At 42.2% G+C, this 14,488-nt stretch overlaps 1 gene segment (V, D, J or C); it reads left to right on the top strand.

Moving 5' to 3' along the window:
* The first annotated feature begins 978 nt into the window (after window positions 1-978).
* On the top strand, window positions 979-1,547 carry LOC132656317 (T cell receptor alpha variable 22-like). The segment is given in 2 exon segments: window positions 979-1,030; window positions 1,201-1,547. Coding segments are annotated over 2 exon segments (399 nt in total).
* The last annotated feature ends 12,941 nt before the right edge of the window (window positions 1,548-14,488 follow it).

Genomic DNA, 14,488 nt, shown 5'->3' with positions numbered 1-14,488 from the left:
AGAGTACAGCATAACCATACTACAATTATCTGACCCAAAGAAGCCAAGGAAAGCTGCTTTAATCTCACTCATAAGGGAAAATACAATTAACATCTGACGTGATGGAGGAAGGGTACTTGGTGGAAGAAGAGGGGAGGAGGGTAACAGGGGTGGGGATCAGATATGGGGAGAGAGGGTGGGGTTTGGTGGAAGGACTGGGAGACAGAATGTAAATCAGTGGTGGGGGAAATCTCTGGAAATGACTTTTCCTCAGGATAGTTGAAGGTTAGAGGAGTTGAGATGAGACCAGGCAATACAGTCACTGAGCAAGTAGTAGGGCTGATGGATGTGGAGTTCACCTGGAGCTTTAGTCCTCAACCATTTTATGTATAACCACAGATATCTAGAGCCTGTTCACCTATCTCATGTGTCTATAAATATATTTTAAGAACAATTCTCTCAACAAATAAAAACAAAATACGACCTCACGGGGCATTATGACAATCGACACTCAAGAGAAAATATCTCCACTCTTTTTATTTAAAAAAAATAGTTTTATATCTAAAATTCCCCAAATTCAATGAAATAGAAACTATTCCCATACCGTTTATATCACACAGACACAGACACAGACACACACACACATGCATACACACACACACATACACACACACATATATATATGCTCACTAGTAGATATGTATTTTCCCACCAGCGCTCTGCATTCATGCCTCCCCATCCTCTCACATTTTCCCCACACTCCCTTATGACGTGTTACATTGGAAAAACAGTGTTCTGGGCTCTGCATCATAGTCCTTTAGTCCTAAAGCAAGTACAGTGCTGCATCCTGACATTGAGGTGGGTGGGGTTTCCTGTTCAGATGAAGGAGGAAGCTCAGTGATTCTGAGAACCTGTTGTGTGTAAGCACAGTGTGTCTGTGTACAAGACTCGACCCCCTTCAGAGCTGGAGAGAAGAATCCCAGCAACTGGACAGGGGCCATGGAGAGGAACCTGGGAGCTGTGCTGGGGATTCTGTGGGTGCAGATTTGCTGTGAGTTGGGCTCAGCTAAGCTGCTTTAGGGATTCTCCAGAAATGGTGGAGTGGGAGAAAGCCAACACACAGCTCCTGTGCATTCATCCTCATGGAAGTCTCCTGGGATATCTGACAGGTGTGGGTGAAACCTCTCTCTGATTCTGGTTTGCTTATCTGTTTCCAAGCAGGGGTGAGAGGAGCTGGAGTGGAGCAGAGTCCTTCAGTCCTGAGTCTCGATGAGGGAACCAGTTCTGCTCTGAGATGCAACTTTTCTACCACCATGGAGAGTGTACAGTGGTTCAGACAGAATCCTCAGGGCAGCCTCATCAGTCTTTTCTACCTGACTCCCGGAACAAAGGAGAATGGGAGGTTAAAGTCAACATTTGATTTTAAGGAGAGCTACAGCACCCTGCACATCAGGGACGCCCAGCTGGAGGACTCAGGCACCTACCTCTGTGCTGCTGAGGCACAGTGCTCCCAGCAAGCCTGCAGCCTGGCCCCAAACTGCAGCTGGGTGTGTAGCTCCAGCTCCTGACAGAGGGAGACTGCAGGAGGCTTTGCCCAGCTGTGGCTTTATCAGATCTCCACCAATTACAAAGGAAGTGTGAGGAGACATAAAAATACCTCAAGAAGTTCGAACTGATATGACAGTTCAGACTGACCTGACACTGACTTCTAGAATGTTAGATGCCAGAACCATCCACCTACATGAGTAAAATACACACTTCATTTTAACAAATGCTTGTGCTGATGTCATAAAATAAAAACCCCTCTTACACACTCCAGAATCATTAAGACCATTTCTCACAATCAGAAACAGAGAGCAACTGTTTTCATCCTTTGTTTAGAGAGCACCTGACAAACTTCCAGGTAATCTGCTGAATATGAAGTTGAAAGAATTAATTTCAGAAATCTAGTAAAATAAGGTGTAGAAAAATAATAGAAATTATCTTCATTGTCAAATTAAAACATTATATTTACAATGTCTTGGTATTTTAAAAAGCATAATGCATTTCATTATGAATTGTAAAAAATATTTCACATGAGGGAGGGGCAAGATGGCGGCGCCGGGAGGACTCTCATTTTGAGCAACAACAGCAGGATCAGCACAGTGACCAGTAATCAGAACTCTGGGCCATAAAACACAGTCATTGTGTTTCCCAGGTGAGAGGATACCCCAGGGTGGGGGATTCAATCAGCTTTTAACTCACCCAGCTAACCTAAACCTCAGAAGAGATCCCAGTTCCACCAGATGCTTGGCTGCCGGCTGCAAGCCCCAGCCCCATCCCAGAGCCACAAGCCAGTGTCTCTGGTCACGGTCCCAGACTGAACCGTGCGCACCACACTATCAGAGACTAGAATTTTCAGTCGAGAGATAACCCCAGGGTACAAGAAACGATTTGGACTGGCCTTAGGTCACCCAGACATCCTCTGGAAAAGACTCGGGTTCCACGGACACCCCAGGAGCCAGCCGGGATCCAGAGCTGAGGACCCAGGCTCTGGCACAGAGCCCTGCCTGCCTGCGCCCTGATTCGCCACCTGAGATAGAACTGTGGGCACCAGGGCACCAGCGAATGAGTTTTACTGTCCGGTGCAAACACACAGGGAGGGAAACGGCTGGTCTGATCTCAGAGCACTCAGCTGACACCCCCAGCCTGAAAAGGTCCCTGGAAAATTACCCAGCTTAGGGAGGCACCCAGGCTCCCAAAGGCTGCAAAGGCAGACAAAGGCAGTTTCTGCGCACCAGACAGCTGGCAGAGACTGAGCCGCCATCACTCAGCTGTGCTCCAGGCACAGGCAGTTTCTGCAGCCAGCCAGCTGGTGAACACTGAGCAGTGTGCACCAGGGCAAAAAAAGGCACTGGGAGTCCGTGTCTCCAGAAAATCCACAGGGAAGGAAAGAAACTGTACTGACTTAAATCACCCAATCCTTCCCTAGAAAAAGTCTAGCAGACCAGTGGGGCCCAGGCTCCATCACTCAGCTGTGCTCCAGACACAGGCACAAACTGTTGCTGCGCGCCTGATGTCCAACTGGGTCACAGCAGCTGATCATTAAATTTACAACAAGAAACCCAGAAACAGGGCAGCTGCCCTCAGGACATCCCTGGGTGAGAGGAGAACCCTCTCGACTAACAAAGACCACAGTTACCACTCAGGTCTATATCGCTGAGGTGGGCAACTCCTGAAAAAACACCAGCCATCCAGGGACTATACCCAAAAAGCTGAGAAGACATCCTTCAGGAAAAACGAACTTTCTTCAAAGGGGATTCTCTCCACCACAGGATGCCTAGGAACCACCAGAAAATAACCCCAAACACCTAAGATAGCACAATGAGTAGAGGCCAGCGTAAAAGCTCAAGTAACAGAAGACAGAGCAATATGGCATCTCCAGAACCCAGTTACCCAGGGGCAAGTAGCCCTGGACACCCCACCATAACTGAAATCCAAGAAGATGAACTAACAACTATGCTCATGAAGATGATAACAGAGGAAACAAATAAGATTTGTAAAGACATAGAGGAAGATAAACTCAAACAGAATATTGCCATCCGTAAAGAAATAGAGGAAGCTGCAGCCAAACAGTTTATGGCCTTTAGAAAGGAAATGCTTAAAGCACTGAATGAAATAAAAGAAACAGAGTTGAAGGAACTAAAAGAAAAACAGGAAAGTACAATCAGACAGGTGAAGGAAGTAAACAAAACAACTCAAGACCTGAAGATAAAATTGGAAAAATTAAAGAAAACACAAATGGAGGAAATAATGGAAAGGAAGAATCTAGGGAAGAAAACAGGAACTACAGAGGTAAGCATAACCAACAGACTACAAAAGATGGAAGAAAGAATCTCAGGTGTAGAAGATACAATGGAAGAAATCGATGTATCTGTCAAAGAAAATGTTAAATCTGAAAAATTCCTGACACAGACCGTCCAAGAAATGCAAGACAATATGAAAAGACAAAACCTAAGAATAATAGGTATAGAGGAAAAAGAAGACCCCTTCTCCAAGGCCCAGAAAATATTTTCAACAAAATCATTGAAGAAAATTTCCCCAAGCTAAAGAAGAGGCCAATTAGAATACATGAGGCCTACAGAACACCCAACAAATTTGACCAGAAAAGAAAATCCTCCCGCCACATAATAATCAAAACAGTAAGTATACAGAACAAAGAAAAAATACTAAAAGCTGCAAGGGAAAAAGGCCAAGTAACATACAATGGCAAACCCATTAGAATCACACCTGACTTTTCAACAGAGACTATGAAAGCCAGAATGGCTGGATGGATATCATGCAGACCCTAAGAGAACACAGATGTCAGCCCAGGCTACTATACCCCACAAAACTCTCAGTCCTCATAGATGGAGAAAACAAGATATTCAATGACAAAAACAAATTTCAACAATACCTACAAACAAATCCAGCATTACAGAAGACACTGGAAGGGAAAATACAACTCAGGAAAACTAGCTACATTCAAGAAAACACAGGAAATAAATAACATCACTTCAGTAAATCAAAAAGCAACCAAGCACACAACCTGATGACCACAGCCAACATCAAAATCAAGGGATCTAGCAGCCACTGGTCATTAATCTCTCTCAACATCAATGGACTCAACTCTCCAATAAAAAGACACAGATTAACAGAATGGATACGTAAACTAAACCCAGCAATCTGTTGCATACAAGAAACACACCTAAGACACAAAGGTAGACATTACCTAAGGGTAAAGTGTTGGAAGACGACTTTCCAAGCAAACAGACCCAAGAAGCAGACAGGAGTAGCCATTCAAGCACCTTAATGGCTCACTTAAAAACCCTAGGAAAAGAAGAAGCAGAAACACCAAGAAGGAGTAGATGGCTGGAAATAATCAAACTCAGGGCTGAAATCAATCAATTGGAAACAAATAAAACAATTCAAAGAATCAATGAAACCAAGAGCTGGTTCTTTGAGAAAATCAACAAGATCGACAAACCCTTAGCCAAACTAACTAAAAGGCAGAGAGACACCATCCAAATCAACAAAATCAGAAATGAAAAGGGGGATATAACTACAGACACTGAGGAAATCCAAACAATCATTAGGACTTACTTCAAAAGTCTATATGCCACAAAATTTAAAAATCTAAATGAAATGGACAATTTTCTTGATCGATTTGACTTACCAAAGCTGAATCAGGACCAGGTAAATCAACTAAATAGTCCTATATCCCCCAAAGAAATAGAAGCGGTCATCAAAAGTCTCCCATTCAAAAAAAGCCCAGGATCAGAATGGCTTCAGCGCAGAATTCTACCAGACCTTCAAAGGAGAGCTAAAACCAATTCTCTTCAAACTATTCCACAAAATAGAAACAGAAGGAACATTACCAAACTCATTCTATGAAGCCACAGTCATCTTGGTACCTAAACCTCACAAAGACTCAACAAAGAAAGAGAATTTCCGGCCAATCTCCCTTATGAACATTGATGCAAAAATACTTAATAAAATACTTGCAAACCGAATCCAAGAACACATCAAAGATATTATCCACTATGACCAAGTAGGCTTCATCCCAGGTATGCAGGGGTGGTTCAATATACGGAAATCCATCAATGTGATCCACCATATTAACAAACTGAAAGAAAAAAAAAACACATGATAATCTCCCTAGATGCTGAAAAAGCATTTGACAAAATCCAACATCCATTCATGTTTAAAGTCTTGGAGAGATCAGGGATACAAGGCACATATCTAAACATAGTAAAGGCGATATACAGCAAGCCTATAGCCAACATCAGACTAAACGGAGAGAAACTTAAAGCAATCCCACTAAAATCAGGGACAAGACAAGGCTGCCCACTCTCTCCATATCTCTTCAACATAGTTCTGGAAGTCCTTGCTAGAGCAATAAGACAGTTGAAGGAGATCAAGGGGATACAAATTGGAAAGGAAGAAGTCAAAGTATCACTATTTGCAGATGATAGGATAGTATATGTGAGTGACCCCAAAAATTCTACCAGGGAACTCCTACAGCTAATTAACACCTTCAGCAAAGTTCATGTCAGAGACAGCCCCTGTTCCCATTACTATGCAACCTACTTGGACACTGAACTTCCATGGGCTACATCTGTGCAGGGGTTCTAGGTTATCTCCATGAATGGTCCTTGGTTGGAGTATCAGTCTCAGAAAAAAATCCCTGTGCCCATAATTTTGGTTCTGTTGCTCTCCTTGTGGAGTTCCTGTCCTCTCTAGGTATTACTATTTTCCACTGCTTTCCTAAGTTTCCCTGCACTCTGCCCAAAGGTTGGCCATAAGTCTCAGTATCTGCTCTGATTCCCTGCAGGGTAGAGCCTTTCAGAGGCCCTCTGTGGAAGGCTACTGTCCTGTTCCCTGTTTTCTCCTCCTTCTGATGTCCATCCTCTTTGCCTTTCTAAATGGGGATTGAACATTTAGCAAGAGTCCTCCTTCTTGATTAGTTTCTTTAGGTGTACAGATTTTAGTAGGTTTATCCTATATTATCTGTCTAATATCCACTTATGAATGAGTATATATCCCGTGTGTCTTTCTGTTTCTGGGGTACCTCACTCAGATGATCTTTTCTAGGTCCCACCACTTACCTGCAAATTTCATAATTTCCTTTTTTTTATTGCTGAGTAATATTCCATTGTGGAAATGTACCACAATTTCTGTATCCATTCCTCAGTTGGGGGGCATTTGGGTTTTTTCCAACTTCTAGCTATTACAAATAAAGCTGCTACAAACATGATTGAGGAAATATCCTTATTGTGTACTAGAGCATCTATGGATATATGCCTAGGAATGATATAGCTGGATCTTGAGGAAGCTCTATTCCTAATTTTCTGAGAAAGCATCAGCTTGATTTCCAGAGTGGTTATACAGGTTTATATTCCCAGCAGTGGAGGAGGGTTCCCCTTTCTCCACATCCCCCCCAGCATATGTTGTCAGGAGAGTTTTTGATCTTAGCCATTCTGATGGGTGTAAGGTAAAATATCAGGGTCGTTTTGATTTGCATTTCCCTGATGACTAAGGATGATGAGCACATCTTTAATTGTTTCTTTGTCATTCAATGTTCCTCTATTGAGAATTCTCTGTTTAACTCTGTACCCCATTTTTAAATTGGGTTATTTGATTAGTTGCTGTTTAACTTCTTGACTTATTTATATATTCTGGATATTAGCCCTCTATCAGAAATATGGTTGGTGAAGATCATTTCTCAATCTGTAGGCTGTCGTTTTGTTCTGAAAACAGTGTCCTTTGCTTTACAGAAGGTTTTCAGTTTCATGAGGTCCCATTTATTAATTGTTGATCTTAGAACCTGTGCTCTTGGTGTTCTGTTCAGGAAGTTGTCTCCTGTGCCAATGAGTTCAAGTCTGGGCTTTCTCAGAAAAATAGGAATAGTGCTACCTTAAGACCCAGCTGTACCATTGCTAGGCATATATCTAAAAGATGCTCAAGTATACAAGGACATTTGCTCAACCATGTTAGTAGCAGCTTTATTTGTAATGGCTAGAATCTTGAAATGACCCAGATGCTTCTCAATTGAAAAATGGATACAGAAATTGTGATACATTTACACAATGGAATACTATTCAGCAATTAAAAGCAAAGAAATCATGAAATTTGTAGGCAAATGGTGAGATCTAGAAAAGATCATCCTGAGTGAGGTATCCCAGAAGCAGAAAGACACACATGGTATATATACACTTATAAATGGATATTAGACATATAATATAGAATAATCATGCTAAAATCCATACACCTAAGGAAGCTAAGCAAGGAGGACCTTGGTGAGATGCTCAATCTTTATTTAGAAAGGCAAATAAGATGGACATCAGAAGAGGGACAAAACAGGGAACAGGACAGTAGCCTATCACAGGTGGCCTCTGAAAGACTTCACTCAGAATGGTATCAAAACATATGCTGAGATGCATTGCCAAATTTGGGGCAGAATGCATGGAATCTTATGAAAGAAGGTGGAGATAGAAAGACCTGGAGGGAACAGGAGCTCCACAAAGGGAACAACAGAACCAAAAAATCTGGGCACAGGGGTCTTTTCTGAGACAGATACTCCAAACAAGGACCATGCATGGAGATAACTTAAAACCCCTGCACAGAAGCAGTCCAAGGCAGCTCAGTATCCAAGAGGGTTCCCCAATAATAGGACCAGGGACCATCTCTGACATGAATCCATGGGCTGGCTCTAGAATCACCTCCACCTAAGGGGGATCAGCCTTGCCAGGAAACAAAGGAAGAAAACGAAGCCAGTCCTGATGAGACTTGATAGACCATGGTCAGGTGGAAGGGGAGGAAGACTTTCCATATCATTGGGCTAGGGGAGGGGCATAGGAGAAAAAAATGGAGGGAGGGTGGAATTTGAGGGGGTGGGGGAGGGGGCTACAGGTGGGATACAAAGTGAATAAACTGTTATTAATAAAAAAAAGAAATGAAAAAATAGATCACTGTTTTCTAAGCCCATTCCTGATAAATCTGGACTTGAAAGCACTTGTTTAATAAACAAATGAGTTTGAGGACTACAGACAGCAGTTTTGGATATATTCTAGATAAGACATATAGTAAACATTTTTAAAGCAATATAAATGATATTGTCTGCTGTAAATCCTTAAAATCAAAATTCAAGTGAAATCAAAATACAAAATGGAAAAAAGTATCAACTGATAAAGCACCTTCCATTCTTCTGTATTTGCACTGACAGCACCATGACTGGGTGGATCATCTTCATCCGGGCTCTCAGAAGGTCTGTGAGCTTTTGCACTTTGATAATGCCCCTCCTCCTTCTAAGTCTGGTAGTCTCTGTGTGATGCACAATAAACTTCATCCTGTTACAGTCAACAGTCTCTGCTCCATTTCCTGTAAGACTCTCCTAGAGATTTTCTCTCACTTCTTGGTTCTGAAGCTCAATTTTCTCATTGGTTTATGTTGATGTCTGAATTTTATCAGGATATTGAACAAGTTCACAGTTCATTTTAGAAAACTGTGATTAGTTGTCATTGTCTTCTGTTCCTGATCAAAGTGATTACTTTATAAATCTGTTTGCTTCTGGCTATCAGCAACGTCCTGACAAAGCAGTTCTCTTCTGAATTTGCTGTTTAAATTTCTACCTCCTCATTTTGAAGAGCCAATTTTTCATTAACTTCATTCTTTTTTTATTTTATATTTTTCTAATGAGTTTTTAATTTGGCAAATTTCATCACATAAAAAATGAGTATCTGAGACTGATACTCCAACCAAGGACAATTCATGGAGATAACCTAGAACCCCTACACAAATGTAGCCCAAGTAGTTCTGTGTCCAAGTGGGTTCCACAGTAATGGGAACAGGGACTGTCTCTGACATGAACTGGTTGTCCTGCTCTTTTATCACTTCCACCTGAGTGGGGATCAGCCTTACCAGGACACAGAGGAAGACAATGCAGCCACTCCTGATGAAACCTGATAGTCTAGGTTCAGAAGGAAGGGGAGAAAGACCTCCCCTATCAGTGGACTTGGGAAGGGGCATGGGTGGAGAAGGAGGAGGGAGGGTGGATTTGGGAGAGGAAGAAAGAGGAAGATACAGGGGGATACAAAGTGAATAAATTGTAATTAATAAAAATAAAAAACAATTTTATGTTCTACATTAGGTCTCATCAACTTTATCACAACCTCTGTTGAGCATGTAAGCCTTCCAGTTACCCCTAGAAAGATAGTAATCAACTCCAGAAAGTTGCTGGGTTGGTGTCCTAGTTCCTCCACTGGGAGCCTTGTCTGGTTTTAGAAGATGGTCAACATGGGCTCGTTATCCCCCAATACTAGGATTTTTTTTTTCCGAGGGTCATTCTTGTAGATTTCTGGGAGTTTTCATGGCACTAGGTTTCTATTTTGCTCTTAAATGCCCCCAAATCCAGTCATCTCTCCCAGCACTCTCTCCCTTCCTTCACTCCTATTTCCATCTCTACCCACTCCTAGTCCACAGAATCTATCTTATTTGTCCTTCCCAGTGAGATCTATGCCACCCGCCTAAATTCCTCCTTGTTACTTAGCTTCTGGGTCTGTGGAGTGTATTTAGCATGATTATCATGTATTTTACAGCTAATATTTACTTCTAAGTGAGTACATACCCAGTTTGCCTTTCTGAGTCTGGGTTACCTCACTCAGGATGATTCTTTTCTAGTTCCAGCCATTTGCCTGTGAATTTCATAATGTAATTTTTAACAGCTTAAAATTATCCCATGTCTTCCCATTACTATGTAACCCACTTGGACACTAAACTGCCATGGGCTATATTTGTGCAGGGTTTCTAGGTTATCTCCGTGCCTGTTACTTGGTTGGAGTATGAGTCTCTGGGAAGACCCCTGTGTTCAAATTTTCTGGTTCTGTTACTCTCTTTGTGGAGTTGCTGTCCTCTCCAGATCTTACTATTTCCCACTTCTTACATAAGATTCCATGCACTCTGCCCAACAGTTGGCCATAACAGCACCTCCCCTGATAAGGGAGCAGCCTTACCAGGCCACAGAAGATGACAATGCAGCCACTCCTGATGTGATCTGATAGACTAAGATCAGAAGGAAGGAGAGGAGGACCTCCCCTATCAGTGAACTTGGGGAAGGGCATGTGTGAAGAAGGGGGAGGGAGGGTTGGACCAGTAGGGGAGGAAGGAGGGGGCTTATGGGAGATATAAAGTGAATAAAATATAATTAATAAACTAAAATAAAAATTATCCCATTGTATAATTGTACCATATTTTTTTATCTATTCTTCAGTTGAGGACTTCTAGGTTGTTTCCAGTTTCTGTCTATTATGAATAAAGCTGCTGTGAACATAGTAGAACAAGTGCCCTGGTGGTAGAATGCAGAATCTTTGAGTATATTTCCAGGTGTGGTATGGCTGTGTTTTGAGATAGAATGATTTGAATTTTTCTGAAAAACTACCATATTGATTTCCAAAGTGGTTGAACATGTTTGCACTACTATTAGCAATGGAGGAGTGTTCTCCATGCTCCACATCCCTTGTGAATATGAACTGTCACTTGTGTTTTTGATCTTAGGCATCCTGACAGGTGTAAGATGGAATCTCAGAGTCATTTTGATTTACATTTCTCTGATGGCTAAGGATGTTGGACATTTCTTTTTTTTTAAGTTTTATTAATTGCACTTCATTCACTTTGTATCCCCCCATAACCCCCTCTCTCCTCCCCTCCTAATCCCACCTTCCTTTCCTCTTCTTCACGCATGCCTGTCCCCAAGTCCACTGATAGTGGAGGTCCCCCTCTGCTTCCTTCTGATCTTAGTCTATCATATCTCATTGGGAGTGGCTGCATTGTCATATTCTGTGGCCTAGTAAGGCTATTCCCTCCTCAGGGGGAGGTGATCAAAGAGCAGCCAATCAGTTTATGTCAGAGGCAGTCCCTCTTCCCATTACTACAGAACCCACTTGGACATTGAGCTGCCATAGGCTACATCTGTGCAGGGGTTCTAGTTTATCTCCATGCATGGTACTTAGTTGGAGTATGAGTCTCTGGAAAGACCCCTGTGTTCAAGTTTTCTGGTTCTGTTGCTCTCCTTGTGGAGTTCCTGTCCTCTCCAGATCTTACTATTTCCCACTTCTTTCATAAGATTCCATGCATTCTGCTCAACAGTTGGCCATAAGTCTCAGTATCTGCTTTGATAGTCGGCAAGGCAGAGCCTTTCAGAGGCCCTCTGTGGCAGGTTCCTAAAATGCTTCTGGGCTGTTTGAGATTTCTCGGTTGAGAATTTCATTTATATTTAAACCACATTTTTAGGAATTAGTTGATTTTTATTGTTCATGTCTAGTTTCTTGGATTCTTCATCTACGTTAAATGTTAGCCCTCTATCAGATTTGGGTTGGTAAAAATCCTTTCCTATTCTGTTGGTTGCTATTTTGTGCTTTTAGAGTAGGTTGAAACTGGATAGCCATTTAACGGTGCTCACTCTATGATGGTAAACTCCCTTTTCTAGAGGGTTTCTAAAAGTCTCCCCTGATCTAGGTGACCCCAGGTATTGTAAGGAGCTAAAAATTGTCACATAGCCCTCAGGACAGATTATAGGACAGACTTTTCCCTAATAAGGAAAGTGCTCTAGGAAGCATCTAGGAATTCCTAAAAACACCCCACCCTGCTAAGGATGTTATTCCAGCAGTGACCTGCAATTGTACTTGGAGATCCCCTCCCCCATAGAATAGTTAAGTACTGTATTTTCCTTCTTGCCATAGGACCTTAAGTATCCCTGACTTCCTGAACCACTGGCCCCATTGAATCAAACACATTCACTTTCAAAATCCCTCCCTCTGCTCAGGGTTTATATTGCCCTTGACTACACAGGAGCTTTTCCACAGCAAAACCATTTAAGATTTGTCATTTATCCTCCTACGGGCTGAGTCTCATAGGGTTTGTCCTCTAGCATGCGGGGCCTAGACCTTGCTGGGCCTGTGCCTCACCAGGCCTGTGACTTGGCTGCAAGCCCACCAGGCAAGAGCATTGTCCTGCACCTCTGCTGTACTAAGCACAGCAACTTGACCAAGAGCTGTAACACTTTCTACCACCATAAGTTTGGAATGGCCTGCTTCCATTGCCACTGGCAATTTCATGCTAAAAGACCTAAACTGTAACATTTTTGTGGAAAATCTTTTATACACGCTGGCTTAGCATCCTTATGCCTCATCCTAAGGTGCTATAGCTGCCCCTGAGGGAAATGGAACCCATTGTCTCTGTCTCAGAGCTGAGTTCCAGGACTCCACTACAATCCAAGCCTCTGCCAACAGGAATGACAGGTTTCTTCTCCTTTATTTATATCATTTGTAGATTCAATCTCTTTATGGTGTCCTTGCTTTCATGGATATTTTCTCCCAGGGTTTGTTTGTTTGTTTTATTATTGTTTTGTTTTTGTTTTTGTTTTGATTTAACATTTTCTTTGACTATCTGTCCATTTCTTCCACCTTATCTTCAAAGCCTGAGATTCCATGTCTTCTACTCTGTTGGTGAAGCTTACCTTTGAGGCTTACCAAAGGGTTTTTTTTTTTTGTTTTTTGTTTTTTGTATTGGAGGATGACATAAAGGAAAGGAGATTAATTAGAGGGAGTTCTAAAAGGGTCCACAAGAATAAGCCAAGCTGGGTCTTCTGCAAGGTTTGGTAGAGTACATGAGATATGGAAACAGAGAAGGACAGGCCCATTCAAGTGGTCTGCTTCATGGGTAGGGTTGAAACTGGGGACATTTCACTGTAGGGCATGAAGGTGAGTGAGGATGGGCTACCTGTTTCCCAGGCAGTGGTGGCCTCCAGGTTCCTATGTGATGCAACATAATAGGGGTGATGAAGGAGAGGAAATACAGAGAAGTTCAGCTGAATTCCAGAGAATGGAGGAAGAGTGAAAGGAAAGGCCCCTGCAGGTGGTCTGTTACAGGTCTGGGGATGGCACCAGGGAATTGAAATGTAGGACAGTAACTTTGTCCTACCTGCTTCTTAAGCCCACATACACTAGATTACCAGATAGATGGTGTTTTTAGATATTTGTATTTGACACAAAGGAAAGGGCATGGGCTAGAATCAGAGGGGTGCTACAAAGGACCACAGGAAGGAGGAAAGCTGGGTTTGTTGCAGTATTTGGCAGATTCTCCAGGGGATCCACACTACTTTTCTACCAGTCTACAACACTGGATGCTGTGAGAGTAAGCCACATGGATGTTGCCGCTGTGATGACCAAATGACTTCTGAGACCTTTTCTAAGAGTAGCTATGTGCATTTGTGATTCCAGGCTGGTTTCTATGGAGGGCAAGAAGAAAGCATAAAAACGCCATAGTTATATTATCAGCAAGGACTCACTGAAATAGAATAAACCTTGTCTTCTTGCTACTGAAAGCCCATGAGAGACTTGAAAAAGCATTTTCTTGAGTGCTATAATTCACAAGGACAACTACAACCTAAATATATTTCTCCAAGAAACAGGAGAATACTTGATGAGTGATTCAAGAATTCTGCAGTTTGAGAGTGGAAAGGTAAAAACAGTTCTAGACAGAACAAATGTTACACACACACAGACACACACACTCACAAACACACCCATATATACATCCTATGTATGCATTTATATATGAACATATTATGGATATACATTTGTATATGAAGCATCATACTTGTCCTATACTACATGTAAAGAAAAGAAACAGCTTCACTACTATGTACAAATACCATCTTTGATCTCTCAGTACCAGAAGCCACGTGATATGACACATTGTGTTTTATGTATCTGAGACACGTAGGGTCAGAGAACACTTAACCAGATTCTTTGCTGGTTAGAAATTCACCACAAGGTGGCAGTAGTTCTCAACTGCTTGGGAGGATGCAGAGAATTCACTTCCTTATGTCCTGACTGTGCAGAAGCTAAGCTCTTTCCTCAGTGGCTGAGGGGAAGACTCCAGAGCTAGAATTGTTACTGAGAAAGAACAACACCCTGGTAGCTGTAGCTGACTT

This window comes from Meriones unguiculatus, chromosome 9 (genome assembly GCF_030254825.1).
Source record: "Meriones unguiculatus strain TT.TT164.6M chromosome 9, Bangor_MerUng_6.1, whole genome shotgun sequence".
NCBI classification, from domain to species: domain Eukaryota; kingdom Metazoa; phylum Chordata; class Mammalia; order Rodentia; family Muridae; genus Meriones; species Meriones unguiculatus.
This window is presented reverse-complemented; position numbering and strand designations above follow the sequence as displayed.